The sequence below is a fragment of the Physcomitrium patens genome, chromosome 20 (genome assembly GCF_059467195.1).
Source record: "Physcomitrium patens ecotype Gransden chromosome 20, ASM5946719v1, whole genome shotgun sequence".
NCBI classification, from domain to species: Eukaryota; Viridiplantae; Streptophyta; class Bryopsida; order Funariales; family Funariaceae; genus Physcomitrium; species Physcomitrium patens.
In genome coordinates, this window is record NC_143429.1 from 5,076,025 (window position 1) to 5,096,782 (window position 20,758).

Below are 20,758 nucleotides of genomic sequence, written 5' to 3' on the forward strand. Positions count from 1 at the left end.
AACTGGAGGTGTGGAGAGGGCATGAGTACATATTCTCTGCCACATGCTGATATGTGATTACTAGGAACTTCTAATTTCATTCTTAGGGTTAAGTTTAGGAGCAATTGATTTTGCTTCCACCTATTGTTGTATATTTTAGGAATAACATGGCAAGGGAGATAGCAATTTTTTTTGCACAAATGTTCCAATGTTTTCCATAACAAAACATGTGCCATTTGATGTAGAATTGCATAGTATAAGTAGTATATTGCAATGAACTCAGCCCATGTTTGATTCTAACTAGCCATGAAGATTTTGGTTCACTTCATTTGTCCAATGTGATTATCTGCATTGTATGGTTATTATACTCTTTGGCCACTTTGGTCTTAGCTATTCAACTGTTTTCTTGTAAGCTTTACTCTAGTTTGGGGAACTTATTTGTCTTCCCTTTGGCCAAGATTCAACATGAAGAGACACATTACACAAACATGGAGATGACTTAGGATATTCATTCAAATGTATTATGGTACCAAATTCCCCATTGCCCTTGTACCTAGTCCATGAGTGATTCTCATTGACTAGAATAGTGCCCAAATGGAAAACTACAACAAAGGTTTAATGCACCCAACAACATAGTCATAATCTCATTGCTATGCCATGCATGAACTTATTTCAAAGCAAGGGTCTCATGGTTTACTCCTAAAAGTAGCCAACCCATTCTCAACCACCTCCCTCTCCATTTTCAACCTATAAGATGGTGTATTTCTGATCAACTTGACATGATAATAATGATAAATTCTCACACCTTGTGGTTTCACATTACTTAATTCATTTTGCCTTCTCTATGGCACCATTGGACAAGAAATTAATAATTTTATACCAAGTCATAAAAATTGGTTGAAATCAAGCATTCTTGATTTTGTAACCAACCATGGTTGGAATTAGGTTGGCTATATGTTGGATTTGTCTCAAAGAGAGTCTTGAGCTAAAACATGAATAGCAAATCTGTTTTTGAGCAAAACAATGTGCAAACACTTATGTCCACTTGATTTCTATTTCCCTACACATAGATTTTTTTTAAAAAAATTATACAATTACTGCAGATATGCTGAAATGCATAAGTTATTGGAAATGGGTAAGGCACCTTAACAAAGTTCATGTCCATTCATTGAAATCCAAATTGAGATTGGTACTTGGGATGAGGTGGGTTTTTTGTCTGTTTATGCCTCCCCCTGCTTTAATCAATGCGGAGGTTGCTAAAACTAGCCAGGCATTTCTAGAGTGGAATCCATCCTGAAGCTTCCAGCACATGTGAACAGTTTGAAGTTGCTTGGCATCATGGCTATTTCCACTCTGGAATTCCTCCCACCTTTTGTTGTCATGCATTTGTGACATGTTTGACATTCAACTACCCCAAAATTTAAATTTTACTGCATGAGCTTGAGTACATGACAATTGGAGTATGTAAAGCCCACTTCGAAAGAACCTAACCAACATTGATCTGACCTTATGCTGCACCCATAACAGGGGCACTGCAAAACTTGCACAAGCCCCACCAGATGTGAGCTTAAATACAATACACAGGGTGTGATGGGGGCTGCTAGACCAAAAGTATACCTCCATCATAACTGCCAAATCACCATTAATAATCACTATAACAGCTCAGAGACTCTGGGCTTCTGAACAGTGTAGACTTTGGGGTGCACCCAGTGCAATATTGAATTCAATTGTGGATCTCAACACTTTGAGGGATATTGCACAACCACGCAGCAAGGCATGGGTGGAAACACTCTTCCATGGATTCAAAGCAGCCTATGTTAAAAAAAAAAAAAATCAAATTGTAGTGATTTACATCGGGTATTTGTGGTAAGTGACAGAAAGAAGCACCTGTAATCAGCAATATGGAAGCATAATTCCTGCAGGTTGATTTTCCAACATGGATTAAGCTTCCTAATCCATAGAAGTTGTCCCAGCTTTTATTCTAACACTAAAAGCAAATGCGTTCATCACCGTCCCCAACTCTACTTTCCATCACAATCTCAAATAAAACAAAACCAATTTAACATATATTTCTTAAGAACATGCTCAGACGTCAGCATTGACTACAGACTCCATCTGCTCCCAGAAGCTAAGCAAATTCAATACGTTCCAAAATGTGCTACTTGGCAAACTCACTTTAGCCTACGCAAAAGCCACAAGAAAAAAGATAAGAAAAGAAAAACCTAGTTCCCAGTGGTGTTAGAAATAAGTTCCGTTGCACAGGAAAAGAATATTATTTCTGGTTCAAAATTATGAAAAGCAAAAGACTGTATATAAAAAATAGTCAAGCAATGTAAGCCATATCCTTCACCATGGCAAGGGCTCAGTCTTCCAGACACTGTTCAATTCTATCTGCAACATTGTTAACGCTAGACCACCACATTGGCTGGATGTTTGGCGGCACATGGAAACACACCGAAAACTCTTGTATCACATGATCTGTTTCAATCGGGGCAGTCTCCCATGTGCTTGGATCTGTGGGACTGTTGCTTGCGAATATTATCGAAACGATCCTGCGTGAGGATAGCAAAATTCCGCTATCAATCGGTAACAAGTTGCGGCAGACATCCGAGGATTTTCGGTCCCTAGTGTTGGTTGATTTGCAGAATTTCAGGGTGCCGCTGGAGCCAGCGAGCTAGCTTCCGAACAGAAAGTTTGTCTACCTTGCAAGAGAAAAGAAAAATCCACGTGCCCGTTTTGCATACCAAAGAGGTTTGATCCAAATGGTGCAACGCTTCGGCTAAAAGCTTGAGCGAAAGGTGAAAATCTAGCCGAGGGGGGGGGGGGTGAGCCCCTGATTGTCGCCTGCCAAGATCCCCGAATCCACCACACTGATGATCACGTTTTCCCGCAGTGGCTCTAGACCACATCTTCTCTATCGTACCCTGCTCCCCTGCACCAGAAACTTCCAAGTCTGCGTGGCTCGGCGCTTGTGTGAACTCTGCCTGGCAAGGTACTCTGCAATCAGCGCACGGCAGGGGTCGCAGTGTACGATGACTGCTCCAGCGCTCGTCACACCGCGCGGCCGTAGAAATGGTATCTACACACATCGAGAGACCTTTTTCGGTGACACTCCCACGACCACGCGACCCTCGCAACAAACATCCAAAAAAAAGAAAACAAAACAAAACAAAACAAAACGGTTTCACTGTTTTGGATTAGGTTTAGGGTTTCATGGAAGGAGAATCAGCTACATAGTGGAGAAATATGTTAGTTCTTATTATTATTAATTTTTGAGTATAAGATATGGTTCAATTTCATGTGTGAATTGTTATTGAATAGGATTTCAAGTGTACTTGTTGAGTTGCAACTTGTAATGCAGGCTAGCTGCCATGTCTTTAACAAGGACTGTGTGGATTCCATTTGAGAGGGAAAAAGTTTTGAGCTGTTTTATGAGATGTTTAGTCAAATAAAGGAATAAATTAGCAAAGTATTCCAAATTGTAATCAGTCCAACTCTGTCTTCAGCATCACATGTATATTTATATATTACAACTAGGTGGCTTTAGATTGTGGGTTCTTGTTGTTTTATGTGTAACTTCCCTTATTCTATGAGAGAGAGAGAGAGAGAGAGAGAAGATTGAGAAGAAAAGTGATTTATTCTGTATTTTGAACTACAAAATAAAGAGTAAAGCTCCTGAAGTGGTACACTTTTGCGCACATTTGGAAAGTGTAATAGGGAGTTGGTGACTTTACATGATACTTTCTACTGGTAAATGAATTCTCATGATTTTGTCCCAATGTTATGGGAACAACTCTACAGTTGCATCAAAACTTTGATAAAGCAAGGGTGTTGTGAACTAAAGCATGTGTGAAAGTATGTTATTCAATCAAAACTAATCATTTGTGCAACTTTGAATAACCTCCACATGGCTCTTAAGGCAAAAAGCTTTAATGGCATATATATTTTTTGGATTTAGGCATCATTTAAGGTTTTTACATAGTTGTTGCAACTCTTTGATAAAATAATGGGTATCATCTTCTGGATAATTGTTTTGGAGTTGTAAATGCATATGTAGATTTCTTGAGAGGTTCAAGAATTAGAGACTATACTGAGAGTGGTTCTAATGGTGTTAGCCTCAAAAGGGATCCAAGGTTATATCACTTATATTGGCAAGAGGCTAAATATTTTCCTTTCACTTTACAAGAAAAGTAAGTGATATCTCAAGTTAACACAACACACAAATCTCAATGTATCAAAGTGAAATCCGAATTTGTCTATGACTTTGAAATATATATTTGGTAGTATAATTTTTGGATGAATTATCTACACTCGAATAATGAAAACGTTATATATATATATATATATATATATATATATATTAAAAATAGTATACTAAAAATAGAATTTAACTTATTAACCCTCATTCTGATGATCCAACATCATACCAATCTCAACTTGAATATGTTAAAACAATACCATCCATAATATGAAGAAATAAATAAACTTATAAAGTAACTAATGAATAAAAAAGATCTAAGGATTAATATATAATAGTAAATATAAAAAATATTAATTTATGAAAAATTTAATTACAAAAAATTGAAGCTACCAAAAACAATTAAAAGATAAAATTTTAAAGTATATATATATATATATATGTGTGTGTGTGTGTGTTTGTGTGTATGTGTCCAAAAAAATAAAAGTATCAAAAGAAAAGGAATAACTAGTTGGCCATAATCAAGCTAAAATCAAAGAAATTATTAACCAATTTAAAGACCTTTAGTTTACTATCTGTAAATATTATTATTATTATTATTATTATGTATCCAACAACATGTTATAGACATACATATTTACTTAGATAAGAAATATTAGATAGAAGATAAATGTAGGTAGATTTGATATTATTTTGTGGCAAAGCTTTTTAGAAGCTTCATAGACACATATTTGACTTTATACATGTTTATAATTGATTAATAGGTTAGAAACTTAGCCAAAAAATTAATTATGTGTTGCAAGTATGAATAACTTGTGATACAAGCAAATGATGTGGCACGCATATAGGAAAATTTCCTTGCAAGTGAAGACACATGTCTTGCAAATTAGACACATGTTGGAGGCCCTACAGGATGTTGCCACACAACTCTTCATCAATAATATATGTGGAGGCAAGAATGAAACCTTCTTCACTCTTATTAATGCCTTTCTAGTTCTTAGTTTTGTTTCAAGATTTTTTAGTTTTCTTACCTTTGGCAATAGCCATTCCATTTTCAATATTATATTGATTTTGAGCAAATATCTATTTCTTGAAGATTTATATGCTTGATATGGCACAAGTTTGAGTTGGTATATATATATATATATATATATATAATTCTTGTAGATATGTTTTTAAAAGAAATGAATTCTTATTTTGATATATATATATATATATATATATATATATATATACTTACACAATTACTTAATATTGTTGTATGATTTTTCAATTTGGTTTCCTACCAAGATATATCAATATCATTTATGCACATGTAATTTTATTTTATTTTATTTTTGATGAAAATAAGACTTTGTGAGTGATGATGTTATATTTGAAGCAACATACTTCATTCTTTTTAGTTTATTAATGTTAATTTTCAATATGGATGAAATCTTCAAAACCATATTATGTTTCTTTGGTAATTTCAAAGATATGTAAAATTGTCTTCATTTGTAATATCTTTTGGAGTGCACCCAGTAGAAACTGTGAACAAAAAACATATAAACAACACATAATTATAATGTTCTAAGCTTAGAATCTTAAGACTCTAAATTTTGAAGTCTATATTGCAATAAATTTCTAATAGGGGAGGAGGAGGGAGGGTGGGGTTAATCAAGATTTAGCACTTGATATTTCCATGATCATTCAAATTATCAAATCCAAAAATATTAATCTTCAAATTTAATTACTCCTTGATATTACTCCTTGATATTATCCTTGATTCAAACTTTATTACCACCTAATATGGAGTCAAAGAGGGAAGAGAGTTAAGGCAAGTGACGCGGTTTTTGATATTTCACCCTCCTCTTTTTTAATATTTGGATTTCAAAATCACCTACTTGGCGAGGTGGGTGATTTGGCAAAGTATCGAGTGATATTTTGAAATATCCCTAAATACTTTGAGATCTCATCATAGGTGAAATATCACCCAAAAAGGCCATGTTTGAATCCTATTAAATGTATCCATCCAAGTTTTGAAGTGTTACAAAATGATTACATTTAGAAAGAAAAAGAAAAGAAAAGAAAAATGTTTCCTAATAGAAGTAAATAGAACAAATGGAAATGTAGAAGAAAACTGGTATATCACAGACAGATTCTATGCACATGCTCTAATCATGAAACAAAATACAAAATATGAGAAACATTCAAATTCAGAAGCATAACACAATATAATGTAAGTAGAAAAAATTGTGCAAAAATAACTAAACCATACAACAAATACAAGGGAATGCATCTAACAAAATGACCTAAAATGAGTACACAATAGAGTGGAATCCTTCTGTTGGGAAAGTTAAGATATTGTAGCAAAATGCTCAAGTCCATATCAAAGCTCGCTTGTTTGAATCCATCACAATTGACATAGGCCTCGCTAACGCTAAATTTTGGATCCCGATTTGTGAGTTACAACGAAAATTAGGGTTTGGTGCATGGGTTGATACAAGAATCAGGATATGGGTTTGTGGGATGTGAAGAGGATTAGGATTAGGATTGGAGGGTTGCGACGATGGGATGCAGATGAGGAAGGGCGACATCGTTGATGCGAGGCACCAAGATGGGGGCGAAAAACTGGCGAGAAATGGAGGGGTGTTTCGAATTGGCAAAGCGTGTTGATGTTGATGAGGACGAGGAGTGCGTGTCTTCCAACATGGGTCGATGGATGAGTGGATCGATCGGTCGTCCACTCGTGGTTTTTAATTAGCCAAATGCATGAGCTTGAAGAACAGCAGGAGAATTTGCACATGTTCGGCAAAGAGTCGTGTGAGGACACTAACTAACGACTGGTGTCGGAACGCTTCTACGCAAGAAACGTAGATCGACGCCGTATTTCATTCCGCGTCGCCGATCACTGTACAATTGCTGGAGCACGCAACAAAGCGCGGCTTGGTTCGCGCTGTGTAGCCAGGTCTTCCTCTCATGCTCGCCGCCCAAGGCCAATCTCATTTGCTGGGGTGAAAATTGTGCAGCACGTTTTCACTTTTTGGAATTCATTGGTGCAGCCTCGAAGTGTTCGGTGGGATTGTTGAATATCCCCCCTGGAGACGGGGAAGAGGCCGCGACCGGTGTAAACTCCGGAGGAGCAAGAAATTCGTGGGTGTAATTGGGTATCAATTCGCTGGGCAAGGTCCAACCCCGAGTGCTGAAGCGAGAGTTGAATGTGCATGTCGTTTACTGCCACGAGGAAGTGCTGGACAAGGTGAAGAAGGAACCGAGCCCTTCACCTCTTGGGATGATGATGTGAAGGTAGGTTCCCTTGGAATAAAGTCCATATTCTCTTTGGGTTCCTGTGGTTCGGAGATTTCGGAAGGGATTCAACGCGGCGAGGGGGTAAGCGCAGAGAACATGCCTCCTCAAGCATCTTCGCGAGAAAATTTCTAATCCGAACGATTCCGTTTTGTCGTTGATAATGTTAAGACAAATCGTTTGGCTGCGATTGTTCGATTTACTGTAGATGGATCCATTTGCTCAACGTCTCCCGCTTTTTCGGTTGCCCTTCGTACACCCCTTAACCTACATTTGAAGTTATGGTTCATCTGCGAAAGCTGGAGTTACCACAGGATTAAGTCGTGGTTCGGGAATCTGTGCGAGGGTGGCGCCTTGCAGACATGTTTTACTTTTTTATGGGGTTGTGTCATCTCATGGAATGTAACGATAATTGCTTTACTCAAATGTCGTATCTCGTGTGTCCCCAAATTGTATACTGCAGCGAAAGGTGCCGAACTGCATGGTTTTCGTTCTAGACCTCTTCCGAAGAGGTGAATTTGGGCCTCCCAATCAGCCGATCCTGAGATTACCATGTACACATCTTTTCGGAATATATGCGTTATGACTGTGTTAACTGCCAAGATGCAAAGGAATATACCTACGTCGATGATTTCCGTTGGGCCACGAATTTTCTGTGGTTGTGGATATGTCGATCTCGCATGATAGGAGCTTTCGACAGAGGCTTTCGTAGCCTACAGACTTCACATGCAACACATATAAAGCTCAACCCCCACAATTGCTACTGTAACTAGAGCTGACAGACTGAGCCAGTTTCGGTTTATGCCATTATCGAGTTCCATCATTGCATAGATCGTCTTGTGCGGTGGTTGAAGTTTCACATCGGAGTGTTCTATGCTATGGCAGCTTGCTTCCTTCCAGGCTTAAGATAAAGGCTTCACCATAAAGATTTCAGCTCAGCTCGTGTAGTCCTCTTACTGTGGTTTTGCTTGAAGCACTGGGGTTTCCGGCTTCAATCGTATTCCTTGATCTTTTGTGGTTTCCGTTGTCTTGGCATCTTTCAATCCCTTCAGTACGATTTAGACCGCGCTGATGTACTTGAGTTTGTGCAACTTGCAGTCATCCGTATTACTTGGCTTCAGTTGGTAGACTTGTGTTTTGAGTGTGTAGTGGCAAATTTCTTGCACCCAAATCCGGGTTTTATTCATCGCTTTTCTTCTTGAAGAACGTTTGACAAGTGACGATCTTGGAGCATACTGGTCTGAGGTGACTGTTCTTTTCTTATTTGGTGTCCGTGGATATCAACGCTGGCCACTTACGGGAAGAAGAGTGTCACTTCCTCACAAACGCCCGGTTTGTCCCAGTGGACATCACGGCTTTGCAAATCGATCACCGTGTCCGTATGAGTGAAAACCTCTACCTCGCAGGAATTCAACAATCTCAACTCTTCTCGTCTTCTCCCTCTTTGCACGGCGGCCGGGGGGCCACCCCTAGTGAAGGCGGTCGTCCCTCAGACCTCTCTGCTCTAGCCGGAGGAGGTTGGCACTTCACCTTTTCCCTGTGTGCAGTTCTCTCAGGGAACGCACCAGGATCTCCATTCTTCTTTGCCGAAAGCGAAGGAGAAAAGGAGGACAGAACCTTCGAAAATGTTGACCATCAGGAGGGTGGAAACTCTGGTTTCCATCAACCAGCAACTAGATCAAGCTCCTGGATGCGGTCGGGATTGCCTCGGCAACTGCTGCATTCCTGGTCAGTTCATCCTAGCCGACTTCTGTGTTTGCATTACTGTTGCAATAAATCCGAACTTTTCAGAGGTGCTCCTAGAGTAGTAACAGAAGTAGTTTGCACGTCGTTCCTTCTCACTTTACGTGGAGTAAATCTCATTCAGAGAACTTTGAATGTGTAACAAAAGCCCATGTGTCTACTTCCTCGAAACCTGGGCGTATCTGACCTTACTTTGAACTAATGGACAGGAGCTAAGTTGCCGCTTTACACTTTCGGAGTCAAAAAAAATTCAAGCCTTCACAAGGGAGTGCACACCAACAATGGAGATCACTGTATACCGGGTGGTGTGGGAAAACCGAATGGCTATGGAATTGACGATTCTCAGCAAGAGAATTATTTTCTGGATGAGTTGCTCCTTGCACAGGTTTGTGTGCACGTGGTGTTGTAGAATTTTTTACTCTCCTGCTACGGTTAGCCCAGCTTCGTTTCACTGTTCTACCCTGTACCATCCTCTCATTCGAGACGTCCGTTTGGTTTCATTTGTTGATTCATGGTTTTTTTCCTAAATTCTCTGTTGTGGCACAGTGGGAGGATCGCATGGTCCGGGGGCTTTTCCGCTATGACGTAACAGCCTGTGAAACAAAGGTAGAACCTGACGATAACATTGTGCCCTTTGAGTTGTTGTTGAGCACCCGAGTGTTGTGAGCATTTACTGAGATTTAGGTTGAACACAGTCAAATATGGAGTACTTTATAACTGGTGCTTAAATCCTGCTTGCAGTGAACTTTGTGAAACAATTTACCTCCTATTCTGAGTCCACACTCTGTATTCAACACTCAGTATTGTACCCTGTTCTCGCAGATGCTGCCTGGAGAGTATGGTTTTATTGCACAGTTGAATGAGGGTAGACACTCACAGAAACGCCCCACAGAGTTTCGCGTTGACCAAGTTCTTCAAGCTTTCGATCCGAAGAAGTTCAACTTCACCAAAGTAGGACAAGAGGAGGTCTTGTTCCAGTTTGGGCCTAGTGAAGATGAAGTCAGTGATTATTATGAGAAGGCTCCAGTGCTAGCCAGTCCGAACGTGATTGCCATTAATGTGAGCTTACCCAAGCATTTATTGTTTTTGTTATGTTTCACTTAAAACTGTACTGTGGCTTTAATCCTTCTATTCAGCAATCTAGGTCGACAATACATCCTGATACACTGTAGAATCATTAAAGTATTGCAGGTCTTTTATTTTTAAAGTTTTTTTTTACATTTTTTTCTGAAACTATTTTATGTGAGTTCAAAATTATGCTTCTCAATTAACTGATTTCTGGGTCTAATTTGGATGTATAAAAGTTATACCTCAGTATTAACATTGAAGGAGATATACAGGTTAGCCCTATCGAGTATGGTCATGTTCTGCTGGTTCCTCGAGTGTTGGACCGCTTACCACAACGAATTGATCAGGACTCATTCTTACTGGCTTTGCACATGGCTGCTGAGGCAAACAATCCGTATTTCCGCCTAGGTTACAACAGCTTGGGTGCATTTGCCACAATCAACCACTTGCATTTCCAGGTAGAGTACATGCCCATGTAGCAGGTTAAGTCTGCTGTCTCTGACGCTCAAGCTAATTACGTGTAGCAATTGCGTTCAAAGAAGTCAATGCCGTTGAGAGTAGTTATATCACGGTCAATTCCGAAGAAATTCGCAGCAATATTGCCATTTTTCGGATGGTGTACTCCGAATTGAAGTCAACACAGCTAATTACTTTGCATGGGTTTTGGACTTGCAGGCCTACTATCTGGCAGCTCCCTTTCCGATTGAAAGAGCACCTACTGTGCGAATCCCCTACGGCAGAAAGAAAGGTGGTGTCAAAGTGTACGAGCTTACCGAGTTCCCTGTCAGGGGCCTCGTCTTCGAGATCTGCAACAGCATGGAAGATCTCTCTGAAGCTGTCGCTAACGCCTGCATCTATCTTCAAGATAACAACATCCCTTACAATGTTCTCATCGCCGATCGGGGCTCCAGGGTGTTTCTCCTCCCTCAGTGCTTTGCTGAGCGACAAGCCCGAGGTGAAGTTGACCAAGAGATTCTCGACACCCAAGTCAACCCTGCCGTGTGGGAGATAAGCGGACACATTGTGCTCAAGAGGAGGAAGGATTACGACATGGCCACCGAGGACTATGCCTGGAAGTTACTGGCTGAGGTCTCCCTTCCACAAGAGCGGTTTGACGAAGTGAAAGCAGAATGCTTGAAGGCGGCTTTTGACGGATGTCACCAGGGAGATGTTGTGAACGTAGGAGCTTGCAATGGCATCGAGAATGGCAACCACAAAGCCAGTGTGAAGGACAGTTTCAAGACCAGCTCTATGGATTCTATTGTGCCTGGAGAAGGGGTCGGTGTGGAAGGTTAGGAGGGTTGGCCTTTTCGTCTCGACTCAGTTCAGCGACACTTGACTATGGCCGCGTCTGTATGTGTTATATGATCTCTGTTATGTACTTGTATGTCGAAGTTTTTCTTGTTTGGTTTTGCCAGGAACCATATTTCACATGTATCCTGTACCATAAGTTGGAGCTTGAGTAAGAAGTGGGTCTCATTCCTTCAAGCAGACTACTCAAGAACTCTTAACAATTTTTGTCACCCTTTTGGTTGGCGAACATTTTTTAATATGTAGATTCTACCAAGATACTAGACACTGTTTTATATTGTCTACACGTGTATGCTCACTTTTGGTACGACAGTTGAATCATGAATGCCTCTACTTTTAAGTATGAGATTCATCTCTATTGTACTTTCTAGCGATTTGGTGGATTAATAAAACTTTCATCGTCACTGCGATGTGACCATGTTTATTACTCTTTGAAAAACGAGAGCTAAAACATTCTGTTCACTCCGAATGTGCCTTCTACCTCAGCTAGGGTATTTCTCAAAATGCTAAATATCTTTAAGATAGCTTAATCTTCTAATTACTTCAGTATCATAACAAAATACTTTTAGGAGCAGTGTGAGTATAACTAACATAAACAATACATGAATAAATGTACCATTTCCAGCCTAGCACGTGGCGATCAACACCCGTGCAGAAGGGGTCATTTCTAAACGGTACTCATCTGATGAGTACTCACTGAAGGAAGTCTTTCTGATACCTCCCCGGTCTTATACAAGTTCGAGACATGTACACTATCAGTTATATATATCATTCCTTCAAAAAAATCATCAGTTATCGTATATAGATTATTGCTCTTGCTTCACAAATATTGACTCTCATGATTATTTTAATATGAAAAGTCTGTTTACTTTTTTTATTTGATGGACATCTTGTGTGGCATTGACCCACTTCCTAACTAACCTTCTTCCCTGCATTGACCACCAATATTTTCTGCCAAATTAGGTCATATTTGTCACAGAAAGTGTGCACTTTTTTCTTCTATTTAAACATATTAATGCACCTTAATCTATACACAATAAACAGTTTACTTGGCCATCTGGAACCTACTATCTTTAAGGTATTATTAATATTCTTTTGGAAAGACTTTTTCTGTGCAAATTAAGATATCAAATATCTTTGGCATGGGTAATAGAATTGTCATTGGTCAATAAAATGGTAGAAAACTATTTTTATTGAACATCTGAAGTAAAGGCTATGAATATCTATGCATTTGATGATTTATATATCTATGTATATATATGTGGGAATGTTTAATCGATCCCAAGTTTTTATTGAATTGACCCACCTGTCTTAACCATCCTCAAGAAAAAAAAATAACCTCTAGATTCATTCCTCTACTATTGGATTTGCAATCAATAAAAACCAACTACATTCATCATGTTTACCATATTCTTTATCAAAAGTGAGTCTATTTAGTGAAAGCATGGGTCTATTTGACATTTTCTTGTATATATATAAATATATATATATAGACTTACTACTTCAGATCTAACTTCTCTAAGAAAAAGTAAAATCCATGTCTTTGACAATAATATGTTATTTAAGTAGTCAATGGTAAGAGACTCACATGTCAAAAGCAAAAATTATGTATATGAATGTATTGTGTATGTGAAAATATATATGATTTTTTTTTTACCAAAAATATTAGTTGACTCCATTTTATTCAATAAAGGCAAACAATGGTATCTTTGTTTTTTTATTTTATTATTGTCATGAACCTTCATTTTGAAATCTAACCAAAGAGTTTAACTTCTATTAACATGAAAATGATACTACAATATGCAAGTGGCATAATGACACATAAGTTTTTATAAATTAATTTAAGTATTTTATAAAATAAAAATATTTCAAAATATCAATAAATTTTAATGTATTTATAACATTTTTTATTTTGTTTTTTAATTGTCATTTTACAAAGTATTTACAGTTGCAATACTATTTTAGGGGTAAGAGGCCTTAACTGTTAAATGCTTTGATTAGTTGAAATTGAGAAGTTTTCTTAAGTTGGTTTTAAACTTAGAAAATAAGTTAAAGTACTAAGAGAAAAAAATGAGGTAGCATGGACTTTTTTCTTACATGACATAAATAATATTGTTCATTTAGAATTTCCATTGAACCCATCTTAAAGAGGTGATTTTTAAACATATATAAATTTCTAATAAATTAGTAATTTGGTCCATTTAATGGCCTTTCAAAATGATTTTTTAGATATGAAGTTCCCCTTGAATCAAAGAATACTTCACAAAAGTTAATCTTCTATACCATATAATAAAATTCTTACATTAATGCATGTTTACCAAATTATGATAAGAAATAATAGTGTTGATGCCATAATAGAACTTCATTCTCTTTGTTGGTATATGACTTAGTGCACAAAAAAAACTCTAACTAGAATCCACCTTCAATGTTCTACTTTTCCAATCTTGACTTTTGTTTGTCAAATTAGAATGAATTTGAATTTAGTCATTGATGAGGTCTAAAACTATAAAAATTGAGTCTCCAATAAATTCAAACTACAAAAGAATGGTAGGTTGTACCCAATATTGAATAATATCCCCAAAGAAGAGAAATCAAATCTAAATTGTAAATTGTCAACTGTACCTATGATACTACCAAAAATAATAAAAATACCAAAATAAATAAATAACTGGAATGGTGTAGTAGTGGCCATCAAAGTCATGTGGTGGGGGTAGCCTTGGTGGACTGATAAGTTGTCAGTGGGAGTGAAAGCTTGTGTTTAGACAGACAAGAGCTTGATTTGTTTTTCACAAAATGGAGGACTTATTCAATTAAATGGATCCGCTTGTTGTTTACAAAGGACGAGGTGGCAGAGTTGCTGCTTTGTTTCTTCGTATATTTATGTTATGTTTATGAACAAATTTTTTCTTCATTGTTAACTTACATTAACTTAGCTTTTAAATGTATCTTTCCATAAGAGAATCATTTGTAATGTCTAGTGAAGGTTTTAATTTTGAGTTTGAGTTTTAATCTAGAATTGATATTATAAATAGATTTCTCACTTTACAACCAACTTTTCAAAAGATATCAAGTATGTGTTTGTTGCACCTGAATAACTGATACATTGTAAATTATGTATGTTGGATGCATACCTTAAGAATATATTTATAAAATTATATATATATATATATATATATATATATATATATATATTTTCTGAGGTTTTAGACCAATGTATATAACACAAAACTTTTAATATTGTGTACTGTTACATCAATTGTAATTTTTGTGTGTTTGAATGGTGGAAACTAAAACATCAATTAGTTAAATTATATTAAGATTTAAAAAGTTAGTTAAATATTTCAAGTAATACATAGTAGGTTTTATTAAAAAAAAAAAAAAGAAAAAAAAAAAAAACAGAGAGAGAGAGAGGAAATTCAGTTTGCTTTTTCACAATCTGAATAGAGCTTCCAGTCTAATGTGTTTCAAGTAAATTTAGAATTTATGAAGTTTTGTAGAAATTTTACCAAAATTTCCAATCACCAAAACAATAATTAATCAAAATACTGCCTCATGTTTAAGTAATAAAATAAAATACAGCAGGTTTCTAAAGATAAAATTTGAATATGGGAATTTGAATTTAATTGAATATATTTACTTTTATGCGGCACAAGAGAATTGTATGAACAAACTCAAAACAAATTCTATATAATGATTCATTAATTAATTTTTAATATAGATATAATCCAAATATCTATATTCTTCTTTAAAATATTGACATCTTTGAGCTTTTAGATATTTTATTTGTGTATGAATTACATAATAATCATAGAAGTTATTATCTATAATCAAAAAATCTTTGAAAAGTGCTTCTATAAAATATGCAGTAAGTAATATTATAAAATTTATATTTATAAACTAAATAAAAATGATTCTTCCACATCAAACTTAATGAGTTTATAAAACTAAGTTTAGATTTTATGTCTATATTTCGTAATACATGCACACACACATACTTTTATATATTGATACATTTCAAATGTGAAAGACAAAAAGAAATAAAAACACACATCACATTGAAATGCAATACATTTCATTTAAAGTGGTTATTTTTGCAAAAAGAACAATGTCATGATTTATTTTATTTCATTTGATTTTATTTCTCACGTTATAAAATTGCTCCATGTTGCATCATTCAATTTACTTTACCAAAATGACAAAAAACTACATACATGTTTTAACATATTTATTTTATTAATTGATATAAATTTTATTGAGAAATGAGAGAGTGGAACATCCAGAAACAGACACACGGACGACTTTCATCCACAACACACCATAACATACCGTCCATCATAACACACAACACACAACATACCGAAAACATCCATCCATCACACAGCTGTTCATCCTCCACCACCCAAGTATCATTCATCCAGTGACTTGAGTTTCGAGGCGGAAGAGTTTCGGCGCAGCCATTGGGGGATTGATGGAGGCGGATCCACAAGATGGAGAAGAGGAAGAGGACAAGACGAGGAAGCGGAAGCGGAAGCGGAAGGCGAAGAGCAAGCATTAAAGACAAAGGGTATGATGATTCATACAACGCCATCACCGTGAATGCCGCTGCTCCGCTCCGACGGAACCACAATTCTTCACACTTTCCCACACAAAACTCACTTCACTTACTCACAAACTGACACCCTCACTCACACCCTCGCTCGCTTGGTGGCACGCGCCGCGCTCTCGAATCCCAACAGATCCGCCACGAATGCATGAGTCTCACCATCCCCCATCCGCTCCCCCACCCAAAACTGTAGAATTATCTGCCCCCCCCGCCTCCCGTCAATAGATTCTCGTGCGCCTTTGTCTTCCCCCACCACCTCCGCGTGTTTGTATTAGATCTCATTCTCACACGCACCCTGTTTTCACGCGCTGGAGCGTTCATGATCCGGTTATGCGATGTGATCGCGGAGATGCCCTGTGGTGTCGCTGGTTACTCGCATGAGAGCTTGCCTGGAATCCCTCCCTGCTGGGCCGAACCACCTGCCTGCAATTGAGTCCACAGTGTGCTGAAAGTACGTGCATGCGGAGGACGCGGTGGCGTTGGGTCGTTTGGAGACGAGGGTGGGTGGGGTTTTCTGTCATAGTTGAGATTCGTTGTGTATTTGGAAGAGGATTCCGTAGAGGACGCTGTGCTGCGTCGTAAGGTTGTAGCGAAGAACAGCTTTGGAAGGGTCGTGCGTTGCGTCTGTGGAGTCATGAAGTTGCAGTTTAAGACTTGGTGCCGTCAATTCCCGGCCGTTGAAGCGTTTGGTTCTGGAAGGAAGTGAAGGTGGTTGTGAATTTTCGTGTGTTTGTGGACGTTAGAATGTGATATTTTATCGTTTGGTTAGGTTTGGGGTTTATGTTTTGGTTTTTTTTGTTTTGGAACGGCGAGGCTTGAATCTCCGTTGCAATCGCGTAGGGAACAAGGATAGGAACTGGATCAATGGACGATTCGTTGAATTCACCTGCACCTCGGAAATTGCGAGTGGCGTACACGGAGGGTAACATCTTTCAGCCTATCCCGGAGAATGGAGTCTTCACCCGCTCCAGTTCCATGCCTCGTGCGAATCAAACTACCGCGACCTCTGCTGCCCAATCGCGTCGCATCGCGTCTTGCAAGCTTGGATCTGTCCAGAAACCAGCTTCCTGGACAAGCACCTTAGATATCCCGGACATAGGTCGGAGTTTGAAGAGCTCCTTCAGCTTAGGATTTTTGTTTCCGGACGGCGACGACGATGACGACAGCGATGAACTTCGAGAAGCGCTTCTCCGCGACGAAGATAGCGACGAGCAATCAGCACTGCTTCACAATGCGGAACACAAGGGCTATGGGACATGGGTTAACCATGTGGACATTGAAAGCAACGAATCCCGAAGCTGCTCCAATGGTCTAGACGGGCGTTACGCCGCTATTCCGACTGCGCGAAGCCTACCATCCGGTCTCGACGATGAAGGCAAGTTATCCAAGACGGCGAAGAAAACATATCATCGATGTCAGACGGCCCCGGCCTTGTCGAACATGCACCGGGAGAAGAAAGGGGGGCCCATGCTGAAACGTCCTCAATTCGAGAAAGGGTCTGCAATAGTTACTCATGCCGGAATAGGGTTGATGATATACCTTGCAGTCGGGGTAGCCATTTACGCCTGGAAAAATGGCGAATTCTCAGGAATTGAGACATCATCCGTTGTGGACGCGCTCTACTTCTGCGTTGTCACCATGTGTACAATTGGCTATGGGGACATTGTTCCAGTGACTGCCTTCGCAAAGCTCTTCTGCTGTCTCTTTGTCTTGATTGGTTTCGGCTTCATCGATGCGTTGGTTAGCGGTATGGTGACTTATGTCCTTGACAAACAAGAACACTTGCTTCTGAGCGCCGTTGAGGGGAGCCATTACCGCACCGCGAAGAAGTATTTTCTGAATGCTAAGCACGGCAATCGGATGCGTATTCGCATGAAAGTGGGGCTGGCTCTGGGTGTTCCAGTTTTGTGCATCATCATTGGCACCGTGATGATGGTGAAGTTCGAGGGCTTGGCGCTAGTGGATGCATTCTACTGTACGATCATGTCGATCACGACGGTGGGTTACGGTGATCACACATTCAAGACGTTTTATGGGCGCCTATTCGCGGGGTTGTGGCTGCTGTTTAGTACCTTGGCGGTGGCGCGGTGTTTCCTGTACCTTGCAGAGGCGAGAGTTGATAAGCGCCATCGATTGATTGCGAAGTGGGTGCTGCAGAGGGAGCTTACTGTGGGGGATTTGGTGCAAGCGGATCTCGATCATGACGGTTGCATTAGGTTCACAAACTTTCCCATGAACTATCTTTCCTGCTGATTATTTCCAGTACTTTCATTCAATTTTTTCTTTAACACTGAGTTCGCGATATAGGTGATACGTTCCTTGACGAGGATGTTTTGGATTAGACTAGGAACTGTTACATTTTTGTCAACTAATGACCATGCTAAGAAACCTATTTATACAGGAGTGTGGTTTAGATCGGTCCATAAAACACAAGCTTCGTGTACTTTATTTTTATTTTTATTTTTATTTATAGCGCTTTTTTGAATAGAGATTTTTACGAATAGCACATTTTCTGAAAAGCACATAAACGGGATCGGAACCAGCAAGCTTGTGTTCTGCGCCAGGATAAGTCAACATGACATTTTAGGTTCATTCTGTAGTAGCCTCTTCTTGTTTCTTGTTTCTTCTTTTTTTTTTTTTTTTTTTTTTTTTTTTGCAGTGTTCTGGATCTTGGATGAAAGAGCCTACTTATCTGATCTCTTTGTCATGTGCGCTTTTCCAGCAAAGCAGAGTTTGTCTTGTACAAGCTTAAGGAGATGGGGCAAATCGGAGCCCATGAAATCGCTGACATATCTCACCAATTTGAGCAGCTTGACGTGAACAATGCGGGGAAAATCACTCTCGCTCGTCTCCAAGAAGGAAATTAATTTCTTTTACAACTCCATAACACCTCAGTCCCAGCTCCATTGAAGTTTCTGAAGAGTATCTCACTGTAAGGCTAGCCGTCCCAAGGGTGGTTCTAGGTAGTATGCTTATTGATAGTCAAACTGTACAAAATTGTGTACTAAATGTAATAGGTCATTCGAGATCCGGGTACTGACCACCTACAATCCAATAGACCTATTCGAACAACATTGTTCTGGTGTTTGTTAGTGACTGATTGATCATCATCCTTCACCAAGTAGCTCTTTCTTCCTACGATTTGGTCACATGACGAAGTTATGGCCAGGCAATCCTCTTGTTCACGATGGCTCCAAGAAACAAAACCTGTGAGAATTCCACTCCTCTAAACTCTTTGTTTATGCTTTTGCTTATCTATGATGGTGCTGATGCTTAAAGTAGGCTGGATTGTTACTTATGGGTTGTGTACTAGAAGCACCCTGTGTCTGATATTAACAGAGGTTTTGAGGTTTCTCATTACCAGGGTGTCTGAAATGAAGTTGGCATCGTGTTATTGTTTCTCAGAGCTGATGTTGTTCGTTTGTCTTGATGCTTGTTGGATACAAAATCTCATACAAGGTTCTGATTCGCATGTTAAATACCGCTCTGCTTTTGCCACCGTTCTAACACTTTTGGTGTGAAACATCTGTACAGGGAAATTATATGCACAAATGTACTAGTGCAAGCCTGGAGCCACGATTGTTGTCTACCTTCGGTCAACTCAACGCTGAGGTGATAGATACAATTTGGGTTGTAAAACTCAATTATTGTGTTGTAACAATTGATGGATCTTATGTGTGTCACTATTTTGGTGTGATCATTTTGGTAATGTGGTTCACATCGGTGCATATTTACAAAGAATGTATTAATTGACATCTGTTCTCCCAAATGCCATCCAAAATGCTTCATCATCCATTCTTTGATATCTTGCAGGTAATAACTGAACTGTTAAATATGGGCATTTACGAACAATCTCCGACTATCATTTTTGTTTGTTGTTGGATTATTTTATTACAAGATGCTAATATATCTATCTATCCATCTCTCTATCTATCTAGAGGATTTTGGATGTGACAGATAGCCTTCTTTAAACTTTTAGAAGTTTGAATATTTTTTATATTCTTTCAAACATCTTTTATATACCCTAATAGCATCTATAGATTCTTTAAATTTTAAAAGTAGTTTATGGTTCATGAAATCTTCAGGTCTTTTCAATAGAATAACTAAAATGTGTATATTGTGTAGTAAAAATAGTGATAGCATGAGAATACTTTAATCTTACAAATAAGTTTTGTAACAATTCAAACTTGTCTAATGTGTTCCATAATTTTAGCTCCTTTATTTACTTGAAGTTTTATGTTTAAGAAGAAGCTATTAAATTTGGACAATAAGTAAACAAATCACAAATGTTTTTCATTATCTTGATATCTTCACATGTCTGGGTTAGTGTTTTTTCGGGATGTATAATCAATTTGAAAATAAATTTCAAAAGATGAACAAGTAAATGGAGCCCATATTATCTACAATTGTGTGCTGCAAAAATCAAGTATGTTGGCTCTTTTTGAAGTTGATTAAAGATGTGTATGTTTTGATGGAAGTTAAAAATGTCTTACTTTTTTAAAAATTAAATATTTACCATCTATTTTTTATTACTTCAAAATATATATTTCATTTACCTGATGGAAAATAGA

At 38.2% G+C, this 20,758-nt stretch overlaps 2 protein-coding genes and 1 long non-coding RNA gene across 10 annotated transcripts; 2 read left to right on the top strand and 1 right to left on the bottom strand.

Annotated features, from left to right (window-relative positions):
- Positions 1-222: 222 nt before the first annotated feature.
- LOC112273176 (uncharacterized) lies at positions 223-3,560 on the bottom strand. Of its 6 annotated transcripts, none has more exons than XR_016498994.1 (4): positions 3,315-3,560; positions 1,867-3,058; positions 1,124-1,607; positions 223-984 (listed from the first exon to the last, which is right to left on the bottom strand). It is a non-coding gene; the product is annotated as an uncharacterized LOC112273176 (long non-coding RNA). The 6 variants fall into 6 exon arrangements; XR_012216160.2 differs by lacking the exon at positions 3,315-3,560 and having other exon boundaries at positions 1,867-2,160; positions 2,356-3,140; XR_012216157.2 differs by lacking the exon at positions 3,315-3,560 and having other exon boundaries at positions 1,867-2,160; positions 2,330-3,140.
- Positions 3,561-8,241: 4,681 nt separating this feature from the next.
- Positions 8,242-11,866, top strand: LOC112273041 (GDP-L-galactose phosphorylase 2). The gene is made up of 6 exons (XM_024501369.3): positions 8,242-9,190; positions 9,415-9,590; positions 9,752-9,811; positions 10,028-10,264; positions 10,546-10,731; positions 10,949-11,866. Exons 1-6 carry the CDS (start codon positions 9,088-9,090, stop codon positions 11,567-11,569), a joined length of 1,383 nt encoding a protein of 460 aa, XP_024357137.1. The 5' UTR covers positions 8,242-9,087; the 3' UTR covers positions 11,570-11,866.
- A 4,573-nt stretch (positions 11,867-16,439) lies between these two features.
- LOC112273488 (two-pore potassium channel 5) lies at positions 16,440-20,486 on the top strand. 3 transcript variants are annotated; one of them, XM_090245330.1, is made up of 5 exons: positions 16,440-16,687; positions 17,028-18,403; positions 18,910-19,396; positions 19,722-19,799; positions 20,001-20,486. In XM_090245330.1, exons 2-3 carry the CDS (start codon positions 17,052-17,054, stop codon positions 19,052-19,054), a joined length of 1,497 nt encoding a protein of 498 aa, XP_090101456.1. In that variant the 5' UTR covers positions 16,440-16,687; positions 17,028-17,051; the 3' UTR covers positions 19,055-19,396; positions 19,722-19,799; positions 20,001-20,486. The 3 variants fall into 3 exon arrangements, with proteins under 3 accessions (XP_090101456.1, XP_024358129.1, XP_024358128.1); XM_024502360.3 differs by having other exon boundaries at positions 16,452-16,895; XM_024502361.3 differs by lacking the exon at positions 20,001-20,486 and having other exon boundaries at positions 19,722-19,956.
- The last annotated feature ends 272 nt before the right edge of the window (positions 20,487-20,758 follow it).

Excerpts from the sequence above, each read along its gene's own strand:
- LOC112273041 (XM_024501369.3), top strand. The coding sequence starts at position 9,088 with ATGTTGACCATCAGGAGGGTGGAAACTCTGGTTTCCATCAACCAGCAA. Across the intron at positions 9,191-9,414 it reads CGGCAACTGCTGCATTCCTG|GAGCTAAGTTGCCGCTTTAC; the intron begins GTCAGTTCATCC and ends ACTAATGGACAG. Across the intron at positions 9,812-10,027 it reads TAACAGCCTGTGAAACAAAG|ATGCTGCCTGGAGAGTATGG; the intron begins GTAGAACCTGAC and ends CTGTTCTCGCAG.
- LOC112273488 (XM_090245330.1), top strand. The coding sequence starts at position 17,052 with ATGGACGATTCGTTGAATTCACCTGCACCTCGGAAATTGCGAGTGGCG. Across the intron at positions 18,404-18,909 it reads GATCATGACGGTTGCATTAG|CAAAGCAGAGTTTGTCTTGT; the intron begins GTTCACAAACTT and ends GCGCTTTTCCAG.